General features: G+C 49.5%; 1 protein-coding gene across 2 annotated transcripts in view; it reads left to right on the forward strand.

Moving 5' to 3' along the window:
- Nucleotides 1-13,426, forward strand: part of LOC110487766 (cytoplasmic FMR1-interacting protein 2) — a 64,176-nt gene extending 50,750 nt beyond the window's left edge. The window contains exons 26-30 of one of the 2 annotated variants that reach the window (XM_036943248.1): nt 9,386-9,458; nt 9,599-9,693; nt 9,982-10,220; nt 10,435-10,582; nt 11,198-13,426. In XM_036943248.1, coding sequence (XP_036799143.1) covers nt 9,386-9,458; nt 9,599-9,693; nt 9,982-10,220; nt 10,435-10,582; nt 11,198-11,365 — 723 coding nt within the window. In that variant the 3' untranslated portion in view covers nt 11,366-13,426. Of the gene's footprint in view, nt 1-6,191; nt 7,382-9,385; nt 9,459-9,598; nt 9,694-9,981; nt 10,221-10,434; nt 10,583-11,197 lie in introns of those variants that run through there. The other variant, XM_036943249.1, reaches the window with a different exon arrangement.
- Nucleotides 13,427-13,517: the final 91 nt, after the last annotated feature.

Consider the following 13,517-nt stretch of genomic DNA (forward strand, 5'->3'; position numbering starts at 1 on the left):
ACCTCTCCCCTCTCCCTCCTCTCCCCTCTCATACTCTCATCACCTTTCCCCTCTCATACTCTCATCACCTCTCCACTCTCCCTCCTCTCCCCTCTCATACTCTCATCCCCTCTCATACTCTCATCACCTCTCCCCTCTCATACTCTCATCACCTCTCCCCTCTCATACTCTCATCACCTCTCCCCTCTCCCTACTCTCCCCTCTCATACTCTCATCACCTCTCCCCTCTCATACTCTCATCACCTCTCCCCTCTCATACTCTCATCACCTCTCCCCTCTCATACTCTCATCACCTCTCCCCTCTCATACTCTCATCACCTCTCCCCTCTCATACTCTCATCACCTCTCCCCTCTCATACTCTCATCACCTCTCCCCTCTCATACTCTCATCACCTCTCCCCTCTCCCTCCTCTCCCCTCTCATACTCTCATCACCTCTCGACTCTCCCTCCTCTCCCCTCTCATACTCTCATCACCTCTCCCCTCTCATGCTCTCATCACCTCTCCACTCTCCCTCCTCTCCCCTCTCCCTCCTCTCCCCTCTCATACTCTCATCACCTCTCCCCTCTCATACTCTCATCACCTCTCCACTCCCCCTCCTCTCCCCTCTCATACTCTCATCACCTCTCCCCTCTCATACTCTCATCACCTCTCCCCTCTCCCTCCTCTCCCCTCTCATACTCTCATCACCTCTCCACTCTCCCTCCTCTCCCCTCTCATACTCTCATCACCTCTCCCCTCTCATACTCTCATCACCTCTCCCCTCTCATACTCTCCCTCCTCTCCACTCTCCCTCCTCTCCCCTCTCCCTCCTCTCCCCTCTCATACTCTCATCACCTCTCCACTCTCCCTCCTCTCCCCTCTCCCTCCTCTCCCCTCTCATACTCTCATCACCTCTCCCTCCTCTCCCCTCTCATACTCTCATCACCTCTCCCCTCTCCCTCCTCTCCCCTCTCATACTCTCATCACCTCTCCACTCTCCCTCCTCTCCCCTCTCCCTCCTCTCCCCTCACATACTCTCATCACCTCTCCCCTCTCATACTCTCATCACCTCTCCCCTCTCCCTCCTCTCCCCTCTCATACTCTCATCACCTCTCCACTCTCCCTCCTCTCCACTCTCCCTCCTCTCCCCTCTCCCTCCTCTCCCCTCTCATACTCTCATCACCTCTCCCCTCTCATACTCTCATCACCTCTCCCCTCTCATACTCTCCCTCCTCTCCACTCTCCCTCCTCTCCCCTCTCCCTCCTCTCCCCTCTCATACTCTCATCACCTCTCCACTCTCCCTCCTCTCCCCTCTCCCTCCTCTCCCCTCTCATACTCTCATCACCTCTCCACTCTCCCTCCTCTCCCCTCCGCTCTCATACTCTCATCACCTCTCCCCTCTCATACTCTCATCACCTCTCCCCTCTCATACTCTCATCACCTCTCCCCTCTCATACTCTCATCACCTCTCCCCTCTCATACTCTCATCACCTTTCCCCTCTCATACTCTCATCACCTCTCCACTCTCCCTCCTCACCCCTCTCATACTCTCATCACCTTTCCCCTCTCATACTCTCATAACGTTTCCCCTCTCATCACCTCTCCCCTCTCCCTCCTCACCTCTCCCCTCTCCCTCCTCACCCCTCTCATACTCTCATCACCTCTCCCCTCTCATACTCTCATCACCTCTCCCCTCTCATACTCTCATCACCTCTCCCCTCTCATACTCTCATCACCTCTCCCCTCTCATACTCTCATCACCTCTCCCCTCTCATACTCTCATCACCTCTCCCCTCTCATACTCTCATCACCTCTCCCCTCTCATACTCTCATCACCTCTCCCCTCTCATACTCTCCCCTCTCATACTCTCCCCTCTCATACTCTCATCACCTCTCCCCTCTCATACTCTCATCACCTCTCCCCTCTCATACTCTCATCACCTCTCCCCTCTCATACTCTCATCACCTCTCCCCTCTCATACTCTCATCACCTCTCCCCTCTCATACTCTCATCACCTTTCCCCTCTCATACTCTCATTACCTCTCCCCTCTCCCTCTCCCCTCTCATACTCTCATCACCTCTCCCCTCTCATACTCTCATCACCTCTTTCCTCTCATACTCTCATCACCTCTCCCCTCTCATACTCTCATCACCTCTCTCCTCTCCATCGTCATCACCCCTCTCCTCTCCCTCCTCTCCATCGTCATCACCTCTCTCCTCTCCATCGTCATCACCTCCCTCCTCTCCATCGTCATCACCTCCCTCCTCTCCATCGTCATCACCTCTCTCCTCTCCATCGTCATCACCTCTCTCCTCTCCATCGTCATCACCTCTCTCCTCTCCATCGTCATCACCTCTCTCCTCTCCATCGTCATCACCTCTCTCCTCTCCATCGTCATCACCTCCCTCCTCTCCATCGTCATCACCTCCCTCCTCTCCATCGTCATCACCTCTCTCCTCTCCATCGTCATCACCTCTCTCCTCTCCATCGTCATCACCTCCCTCCTCTCCATCGTCATCACCTCCCTCCTCTCCATCGTCATCACCTCCCTCCTCTCCATCGTCATCACCTCTCTCCTCTCCATCGTCATCACCTCTCTCCTCTCCATCGTCATCACCTCTCTCCTCTCCATCGTCATCACCCCTCTCCTCTCCCTCCTCTCCATCGTCATCACCTCTCTCCTCTCCATCGTCATCACCTCCCTCCTCTCCATCGTCATCACCTCCCTCCTCTCCATCGTCATCACCTCTCTCCTCTCCATCGTCATCACCTCTCTCCTCTCCATCGTCATCACCTCTCTCCTCTCCATCGTCATCACCTCTCTCCTCTCCATCGTCATCACCTCTCTCCTCTCCATCGTCATCACCTCCCTCCTCTCCATCGTCATCACCTCCCTCCTCTCCATCGTCATCACCTCTCTCCTCTCCATCGTCATCACCTCTCTCCTCTCCATCGTCATCACCTCCCTCCTCTCCATCGTCATCACCTCCCTCCTCTCCATCGTCATCACCTCTCCCCTCTCATACTCTCATCACCTCTCCCCTCTCATACTCTCATCACCTCTCCCCTCTCATACTCTCATCACCTCTCCCCTCTCATACTCTCATCACCTTTCCCCTCTCATACTCTCATCACCTCTCCACTCTCCCTCCTCACCCCTCTCATACTCTCATCACCTTTCCCCTCTCATACTCTCATAACGTTTCCCCTCTCATCACCTCTCCCCTCTCCCTCCTCACCTCTCCCCTCTCCCTCCTCACCCCTCTCATACTCTCATCACCTCTCCCCTCTCATACTCTCATCACCTCTCCCCTCTCATACTCTCATCACCTCTCCCCTCTCATACTCTCATCACCTCTCCCCTCTCATACTCTCATCACCTCTCCCCTCTCATACTCTCATCACCTCTCCCCTCTCATACTCTCATCACCTCTCCCCTCTCCCTCCTCTCCCCTCTCATACTCTCATCACCTCTCCCCTCTCATACTCTCCCCTCTCATACTCTCCCCTCTCATACTCTCATCACCTCTCCCCTCTCATACTCTCATCACCTCTCCCCTCTCATACTCTCATCACCTCTCCCCTCTCATACTCTCATCACCTCTCCCCTCTCATACTCTCATCACCTCTCCCCTCTCATACTCTCATCACCTCTCCCCTCTCATACTCTCATCTCCTCTCCCCTCTCATACTCTCATCTCCTCTCCCCTCTCATACTCTCATCACCTCTCCCCTCTCATACTCTCATCACCTCTCCCCTCTCATACTCTCATCACCTCTCCCCTCTCCCTCCTCTCATCACCTCTCCCCTCTCCCTCCTCTCCCCTCTCATACTCTCATCACCTCTCCCCTCTCATACTCTCATCACCTCTCCCCTCTCCCTCCTCTCCCCTCTCATACTCTCATCACCTCTCCCCTCTCCCTCCTCTCCCCTCGCATACTCTCACCTCTCCCCTCTCATACTCTCATCACCTCTCCCCTCTCATACTCTCATCACCTCTCCCCTCTCATACTCTCATCACCTCTCCCCTCTCCCACCTCTCCCCTATCATGCTCTCATCACCTTTCCCCTCTCATACTCTCATCACCTTTCCCCTCTCATACTCTCATTACCTCTCCCCTCTCCCTCTCCCCTCTCATACTCTCATCACCTCTCCCCTCTCATACTCTCATCACCTCTTTCCTCTCATACTCTCATCACCTCTCCCCTCTCATACTCTCATCACCTCTCTCCTCTCCATCGTCATCACCCCTCTCCTCTCCCTCCTCTCCATCGTCATCACCTCTCTCCTCTCCATCGTCATCACCTCCCTCCTCTCCATCGTCATCACCTCCCTCCTCTCCATCGTCATCACCTCTCTCCTCTCCATCGTCATCACCTCTCTCCTCTCCATCGTCATCACCTCTCTCCTCTCCATCGTCATCACCTCTCTCCTCTCCATCGTCATCACCTCTCTCCTCTCCATCGTCATCACCTCCCTCCTCTCCATCGTCATCACCTCCCTCCTCTCCATCGTCATCACCTCTCTCCTCTCCATCGTCATCACCTCTCTCCTCTCCATCGTCATCACCTCCCTCCTCTCCATCGTCATCACCTCCCTCCTCTCCATCGTCATCACCTCCCTCCTCTCCATCGTCATCACCTCCCTCCTCTCCATCGTCATCACCTCTCTCCTCTCCATCGTCATCACCTCTCTCCTCTCCATCGTCATCACCCCTCTCCTCTCCCTCCTCTCCATCGTCATCACCTCTCTCCTCTCCATCGTCATCACCTCCCTCCTCTCCATCGTCATCACCTCCCTCCTCTCCATCGTCATCACCTCTCTCCTCTCCATCGTCATCACCTCTCTCCTCTCCATCGTCATCACCTCTCTCCTCTCCATCGTCATCACCTCTCTCCTCTCCATCGTCATCACCTCTCTCCTCTCCATCGTCATCACCTCTCTCCTCTCCATCGTCATCACCTCTCTCCTCTCCATCGTCATCACCTCTCTCCTCTCCATCGTCATCACCTCTCTCCTCTCCATCGTCATCACCTCCCTCCTCTCCATCGTCATCACCTCTCTCCTCTCCATCGTCATCACCTCTCTCCTCTCCATCGTCATCACCTCTCCCTCCTCTCCATCGTCATCACCTCTCTCCTCTCCATCGTCATCACCTCTCCCTCCTCTCCATCGTCATCACCTCTCCCTCCTCTCCATCGTCATCACCTCTCCCTCCTCTCCATCGTCATCACCTCTCCCTCCTCTCCATCGTCATCACCTCTCCCTCCTCTCCATCGTCATCACCTCTCCCTCCTCTCCATCGTCATCACCTCTCCCTCCTCTCCATCGTCATCACCTCTCCCTCCTCTCCATCGTCATCACCTCTCCCTCCTCTCCATCGTCATCACCTCTCCCTCCTCTCCATCGTCATCACCTCTCCCTCCTCTCCATCGTCATCACCTCTCCCTCCTCTGCATCGTCATCACCCCTCTCCTCTCCATCGTCATCACCCCTCTCCTCTCCCTCCTCTCCATCGTCATCACCTCTCTCCTCTCCATCGTCATCACCTCTCTCCTCTCCATCACCCCTCTCCTCTCCATTGTCATCACCCCTCGACTCTCCATTGTCATCACCCCTCTCCTCTCCATCGTCATCACCTCTCTCCTCTCCATCGTCATCACCTCTCCCTCCTCTCCATCGTCATCACTTTTCCCTCCTCTCCATCGTCATCACTTTTCCCTCCTCTCCATCGTCATCACCCCTCCCTCCTCTCCATCGTCATCACCCCTCCCTCCTCTCCATCGTCATCACCCCTCCCTCCTCGCCATCGTCATCACCCCTCTCCTCTCCATCGTCATCACCCCTCTCCTCTCCATCGTCATCACCTCTCTCCTCTCCATCGTCATCACCTCTCTCCTCTCCATCGTCATCACCCCTCTCCTCTCCCTCCTCTCCATCGTCATCACCCCTCTCCTCTCGTCCTCCCATTCCTGCTTTCTCTTATCTCTCTCTCTCTCTCTCTCTCTCTCTCTCTCTCTCTCTCTCTCTCTGAGTATATGAGAGAGAGACTGATACATGTCAGGCTATTTCTCCTCCTTCTGTCTGGTTGAATATATCTGTTTCTATCTTCGTCTCAATAAAGTTTCACCCTCCAGAAATGTTGATATTGGCTGTATCTGAATTGCAACTCTATTCTTTATTACACGCTGGCAAACTACTACAGGTGGTAAGAATCTAGGTCTTGTCTTTGGTATAAAAAAACACACACCCTGACTGATCTCCCATCTCTCTCTCTCTGTTGGCTTGGGCTGTCACACACCCTGACTGATCTCCATCTCTCTCTCTGTTGGTTTGGGCTGCCACACACCCTGACTGATCTCCATCTCTCTCTCTCTGTTGGCTTGGGCTGTCACACACCCTGACTGATCTCCATCTCTCTCTCTCTGTTGGCTTGGGCTGTCACACACCCTGACTGATCTCCATCTCTCTCTCTCTGTTGGCTTGGGCTGCCACACACCCTGACTGATCTCCATCTCTCTCTCTGTTGGTTTGGGCTGCCACACACCCTGACTGATCTCCATCTCTCTCTCTGTTGGTTTGGGCTGCCACACACCCTGACTGATCTCCATCTCTCTCTCTGTTGGTTTGGGCTGCCACACACCCTGACTGATCTCCATCTCTCTCTCTGTTGGTTTGGGCTGCCACACACCCTGACTGATCTCCATCTCTCTCTATGTTGGTTTGGGCTGCCACACACCCTGACTGATCTCCATCTCTCTCTCTGTTGGTTTGGGCTGCCACACACCCTGACTGATCTCCATCTCTCTCTCTGTTGGTTTGGGCTGCCACACACCCTGACTGATCTCCATCTCTCTCTCTCTGTTGGTTTGGGCTGCCACACACCCTGACTGATCTCCATCTCTCTCTCTGTTGGTTTGGGCTGCCACACACCCTGACTGATCTCCATCTCTCTCTCTGTTGGTTTGGGTGCCACACACCCTGACTGATCTCCATCTCTCTCTCTGTTGGTTTGGGCTGCCACACACCCTGACTGATCTCCATCTCTCTCTCTGTTGGTTTGGGCTGCCGTGTTTCTCTGTTTTTACATTCACCATCTTACTTTGACACACAAAGTTTTACCTCCGGAGGACAATGAATGCCAAAGATTGAGATTTGGAAATTATTGTAAGAAATAAAGAACAATCCAAGATTGCAATCATTATTCTATCATTATTGGAAATAAATTGATAATAAAAAGTGATTATCTTAAAGTATCTCTCCATGTCCTTGGCTCCCATGATAGAGGTGACCTGTGTGTTTCTGGGTGGCTGTCTGTAAAGTAAACTCAGCAAAAAAATAAACGTCCTCTGACTGTCAACTGTGTTTATTTTCAGCAAACTTAACATGTGTAAATATTTGTATGAATTTAACAAGATTCAACAACTGAGACATAAACGGAACAAGTTCCACAGACATCTGACTAACATAAATGGAATGTGTCCCTGAACAAAGGAGGGGTCAAAGTCAAAAGTAACAGTCAGTATCTGGTGTGGCCACCAGCTGCATTAAGTACTGCAGTGCATCTCCTCCTCATGGACTGCACCAGATTTGCCAGTTCTTGCTGTGAGATGTTACCACACTCTTCCACCAAGGGACCTGCAAGTTCCCAGACCTTTCTGGGGGGAATAGCCTTAGCCCTCGCCCTCCGATCCAACAGGTCCCAGACGTGCTTGAGATCCTGGCTCTTCGCTGGCCATGGCAGAACACTGACATTCCTTTTTTGCAGGAAATCACACACAGAACGAGCAGTATGGCTGGTGGCATTGTCATGCTGGAGGGTCATATCAGGATGAGCCTGCAGGAAGAGTACCACATGAGGCAGGAGGATGCCTTCCCTGTAACGCACAGCATTGATATTGCCTGCAATGACAACAAGCTCAGTCCGATGATGTTGTTACACACTGCCCCAGACCATGATGGACCCTCCACCTCCAAATCGATCCCGCTCCAGAGTACAGGCCTCGGTGTAACGCTCATTCCTTCGACGATAAATGCGAATCCGACCACCAGGGGTGGTGAGACAGAACTGCGACTCGTCAGAGAAGAGCACTTTTTGTCAGTCCTGTCTGGTCGGTGGGTTTGTGCCCATAGGCGACGTTTTTGCCGGTGATGTCTGGTGAGGACCTGCCTTACAACAGGCCTACAAGCCCTCAGTCCAGCCTCTCTCAGGCTTTTGCAGACAGTCTGAGCACTGATGGAGGGATTGTGTGTTCCTGGTGTAACTCGGACAGTTGTTGTTGTATCCTGTACCTGTCCCGCAGGTGTCATGTACCGATCCTGTGCAGGTGTTGTTACACGTGGTCTGCCACTGCGAGTATGATCAGCTGTCTGTCCTGTCTCCATGTAGCGCTGTCTTAGACGTCTCACAGTACGGATATTGCAATTTATTGCCCTGGCCACATCTGCAGTCCTCATGCCTCCTTGCAGCATGCCTAAGGCACGTTCATGCAGATGAGCAGGGACCCTAGGCATCTTTCTTTTGCCGTTTTCCAGAGTCAATAGAAAGACCTCTTTAGTGTCCTATGTTTTCACAAATGTGACCTTAATTGCCAACCGTCTGTAAGCTGTTAGTGTCTTGACGACCGTTCCACAGGTGCATGTTCATTAATTGTTTATGGTTCATTGAACAAGCATGGGAAATAGTGTTTAAACTCTTTACAATGAAGATCTGTGAAGTTATTTGGATTTTTACGAATTATCTTTGAAAGACATGGTCTTGAAAAGGGGATGTTTCTTTTTTTGCTGAGTTTATGTGCTCAACTTCACTTCTACCTCCATACTCTCTGTCAACACTGACTTCTCTCTCCACGTCTGTCACTCTTTACACCCTTATACCCTCTGGTCTGTCTGTCTGTTTCTCCCTCTGACTGCCTCAGGGGGTGTGTGGGTTGGATTTGGTGGGTGGGTGTTTGTACTGGTGGATCACAGCATGCAGATCATCCTGTCTTCCATAGTGTTTTAGTGGAGCTTTCCTGATCTGGATCTCTTGTCGTTTGCTGATTCCATATTCCAGTCATTCCTATTGGTTAGCCAGACCTGTGTGAGAGTAGCCTGTAGTGCGACTGGGGGGGGGGGGGGTGACCAGACCAATGACAGTGTAATGTACTGTACTTAGTGCACGAGCCATACACATGCCTAGGGTTATCTCATCATAACTGTACTAGCCTACTACTTTCTCACTTAAACACACGTTCTCACAGCTTATGTACCTCTGACTCCACTCCTTACTAATGAGTATAACACCTCCCTCCCATCACAACTAACTACCCCATGTAGTGTACATGTGTCCAGGAGAGATGTTGGCTGGTGTTCAATGTCACCTCTCTCTGCCTCTGTCTGTGTGTGTGTTAACCACAGTCCCAGGAGGAGGTGTGTGACCTGCTTCATGCAGCCCCCTTCCAGAACATCCTCCCCAGGGTCTACATCAAAGGTATGTGATATAGGTCCAGGCGTGTGGATCCAGATCGAGAACAAGGTGGATGGGTGGGATAAGGACTTCAATATTGTTATGCATATCTGTCTGATGTGATTGGTGTAGTAACGTGTGTGTGTGTGTGTGTGTGTGTGTAGAGGGGGAGCGTCTGGAAGTCAGGATGAAGAGGCTGGAGGCTAAGTATGCTCCACTCCATCTGGTGCCCCTCATTGAGAGGCTGGGGACCCCTCAGGTGAGCTCTACCTTCTTGTCATCACCATCATACCTCATCACCTAGCTCTCTGTCCTGACCCACAGCCATTAGACAGTTTCAGCAATCTTGGTTTGAAATGTAGAATTTGAAAGGGCAGCCATATTGGCACCAAAGTTCCAAGGCAATTACTTTCCCTATTTGATCTGCTCCTCCTTACTCCCTGTTCTCCTTCCTTCCTTCCTCTCCTAATGTATCCTTTCCTTCTTCCTTCCTCTCCTAATGTATCCTTTCCTCCTCCCTTCCTGTCCTAATGTTTCCTTTCCTCAGCAAATAGCTATAGCCCGTGAGGGGGATCTGTTGACCAAGGAGCGTCTTTGCTGTGGCCTGTCCATGTTCGAGGTGATCCTTACGAGGATCCGTAGTTTCCTGCAGGACGCTGTGTGGCGAGGCCCGCCCCCCACCAATGGCGTGATGCACGTGGACGAGTGTATGGAGTTTCACCGCCTTTGGAGCGCCATGCAGTTTGTTTACTGCATCCCCGTCGGCACTCACGAGTTCACCGCAGAGTGAGTTACTGTAGGGGGCATGGCAGTGTACGCACACTCACACACCATAACAATGTAGTTACTGTAGTCCTCTCAGGGCACCAAAGACTTTACTGCAGATTTACAGTAGTAGATAAACCCATCAATCAAGCTTGATTTGTAAAGTGTTTCCTACAAATGCAAAGTACTTACTAAGTTAGTAACAGCAAGCCGTCCCTGTGCGTGTCCTCTGCAGGCAGTGTTTTGGTGATGGGCTGAACTGGGCAGGCTGCTCCATCATCGTGCTGTTGGGTCAGCAGCGCCGCTTCGACCTGTTTGACTTCTGCTACCACCTGCTCAAGGTGCAGAGGCAGGACGGCAAGGATGAGATCATCAAGAACGTGGTGGGTACACACTGACGCTACGCACGCATCTACACACTTTTAACCAGCATGCTAGCACAGAAATAAGAAGGGATTTAGGGCACAGGTGGTGGCACCTTAATTGGAGAGGACAGGCTCGTAATGGCTGGAGCAGAATCAGTAGAATGGTATCAAATACATCATAGTTTCCATGTGTTAGATGCCTTTCCATTCGCTCCATATTAGCCATTATTATGAGCTGTCCTCCCCTCAGCAGCCTCCACTGATTTAGGGATATGTCAACTGCTGGTGATTTTTTTTTTTTTTATTTACGAGAAAGATTGATATGGGGAGAGGAAGCTCATCATCTTTGTGGCAAGATCTTGGCTACTACAATCCTGGTCTGTGGTCTGTGGTTTTAATTCTATCATACGATTCAAACCCTCCCTCTCTCCCTCTCGCTATCCCTCCCTCTCGCTATCCCTCCCTCTCGCTATCCCTCCCTCTCGCTATCCCTCCCTCCCTCTCGCTATCTCTCCCTCCCTCCCTCCCTCCATCTATCCCTCTATCCCTCTCTCTATCCCTCTCTCTATCCCTCTCTCTATCCCTCTCTCCCTCTATCCCTCCCTCCCTCTATCCCTCCCTCTCTCTCCACAGCCGCTGAAGAAGATGGCTGATCGGATCAGGAAGTACCAGATCCTGAACAATGAGATCTTTGCCATCCTTAACAAGTACATGAAGGCTGTGGAGACTGATAGTTCCACCGTGGAGCATGTCCGCTGCTTCCAGCCACCTATACACCAGTCCCTGGCCACAACGTGCTGAGAAGAACATACACACACAGTACAAATACACACACACCAACCCAAATCATCACCACACACTCTGCCTTTCTTTGATCTTTTACTCAGACTCTCAGAGCCTTAGGATTCCAGAGTTCTGTATGACTGTACACCATTTGGGCACCAAATATTCCATACCAATGACATTCCAGTTTGCATTCTAAAATGCAATTGTCTTGGAACTTTTGGTGGGAACATAGCATCCATAAAAAGTCTAAATCTCAAACGTAGTTTTCTGAACTCCAGTCTAAAACCACAGTCTAGTTTTTCGAGTTGTGGGTGTTTTCAGATGTTTTTCTGTTCTCAAACCCATGTGACTCTCACACCCAGCATGCCTTCTCCTGTCCCAAGAGATATATGTCACATGGATGGCCTCAGTAACACACAACTGCCAATCCTGAGTGGTTACAGATCTGCAGTACCACTCAGCTTCCCCTCTAGTCACAATCAACAGTCTCATTTATCTCTGAAAAACCATTTAGTGTGCAACAACAATCAACCTACATAAAAGATGATAGATATGCTGGAATAATCTCCAAAACCTCAACGCATACAAATAATCAGATTCTGAAATGACCTATAACCTGAGATTATTATTTCGTAGATTACATACGAAAGCAAACCTAACGGCTATTTATTGAATTGCTTATTGAAGTCCACACAGGTGCTAAGTATTACGATGATACTTAATAACACCAATGTCATCAGTGTAATCCCCCCCCCATAACATCCATGATATGATCATCACACAAGTCAACAAAATAATTAATGAATCCCAGAAGCTAACACGGGAGTGCCCCAAATGGAATCCTATTCCCTATAAAGTGCACTACTTTTGACCAGCGCCTACAGGGCTCTGGTCAAAGGTAATGCACTATATAAGGAATAGGGTTCCATTTGGATGCAGCCCAAATCTCCCTGGACATACCCAAGCATAGTAAACCAGTGTCATAGGAGTAGTTAGCCACACCTCACCTCTTCTCTCCCCACACAACCCTACTGTTTCACAACAAGGACACTTGACTGCATAACAAGGACACTTGACTGCTTTTCTGAGTTGCTTTTATTTATTTTTACCCATATTTTGGGGGTTTTAGCTTCTTGAGTATATTTTTATTCTGTTCCATTGTAAATTTCACTGTTGAACTAAAAAGAGAAGTTGAGTGTTGTAATTCTTATTGTTTTTAATTAATTATTGATAATGACATTTTTCATCCTTGGTATAACTTGCCTCTTCTGATGAGAAACCTCACCTACTGTCTTGTCAGTTTATTGAAGCGTTTTTATATTCTGTATGTGCGCTTAATAGTGTTATTGTTTTTCATTTTACAAATTATTGACATCGTCTGCGCTAATGTGTTTTATTTGAGTTTTTTTTCTGTAATAAAACATTAGAAATACTTCTTGATTGTAAAATAAAAAAAAGAGGCCAGGATGATGTTACTGTATTAGATTTGTTCAGAGAGTGAATGGGACCAAGCGAACTCCTGTAGAGTTCATTCCCTCCTATAGAAGAAGATCTAAAGTAGTTGCCTTTTTCCAGTTTAGGTACGAAATACACACCAGAAATGGAGAAAGGGACCTTTCCTAAATGTATTCACTATTGTTTGACTTTTTTCCCCTTTAGCTTAAGCAGTGTTATCAAAATATTTTGTCCCAGTTTTTTATTCTTATGAAGGAAAATGATCGTTACATCAATGAAGGAGCAACCACATTTTCCCCTTTCTGTTTAATTTATTGTTCCAATGGTCCTTTTTGTTTTATTTATTCACACAACTATACTTTTATTGTTCATTCAATGGGTGAATATGTTGATAAGTAAAAGTTATCAATGCATCATTTTCGAACCTTTTGCATGAAAAGAAAAGCGATATATTGTCATTACGGATACATTTGTGACCTTAGGTTTTTGTGATGATATTAATGATATTGTTGTACAAGTGTTCATGTTTTGAAATACAAAAATGAGAAAATAAGAATATAAAGATGTACAACGAATGGTCCTGCAAAATGAAATTAAATTGTTGTATTTCCATTAAATAAATGTCTAACTAAAGTTTTATTAAGAATCATGTATGACCGTGTACATTGTAATTTAAAAAATACTAAATATATTTGAATATAGCCACAGCGAT

This window comes from Oncorhynchus mykiss, chromosome 14 (genome assembly GCF_013265735.2).
Source record: "Oncorhynchus mykiss isolate Arlee chromosome 14, USDA_OmykA_1.1, whole genome shotgun sequence".
Lineage (NCBI taxonomy): Eukaryota > Metazoa > Chordata > Actinopteri > Salmoniformes > Salmonidae > Oncorhynchus > Oncorhynchus mykiss.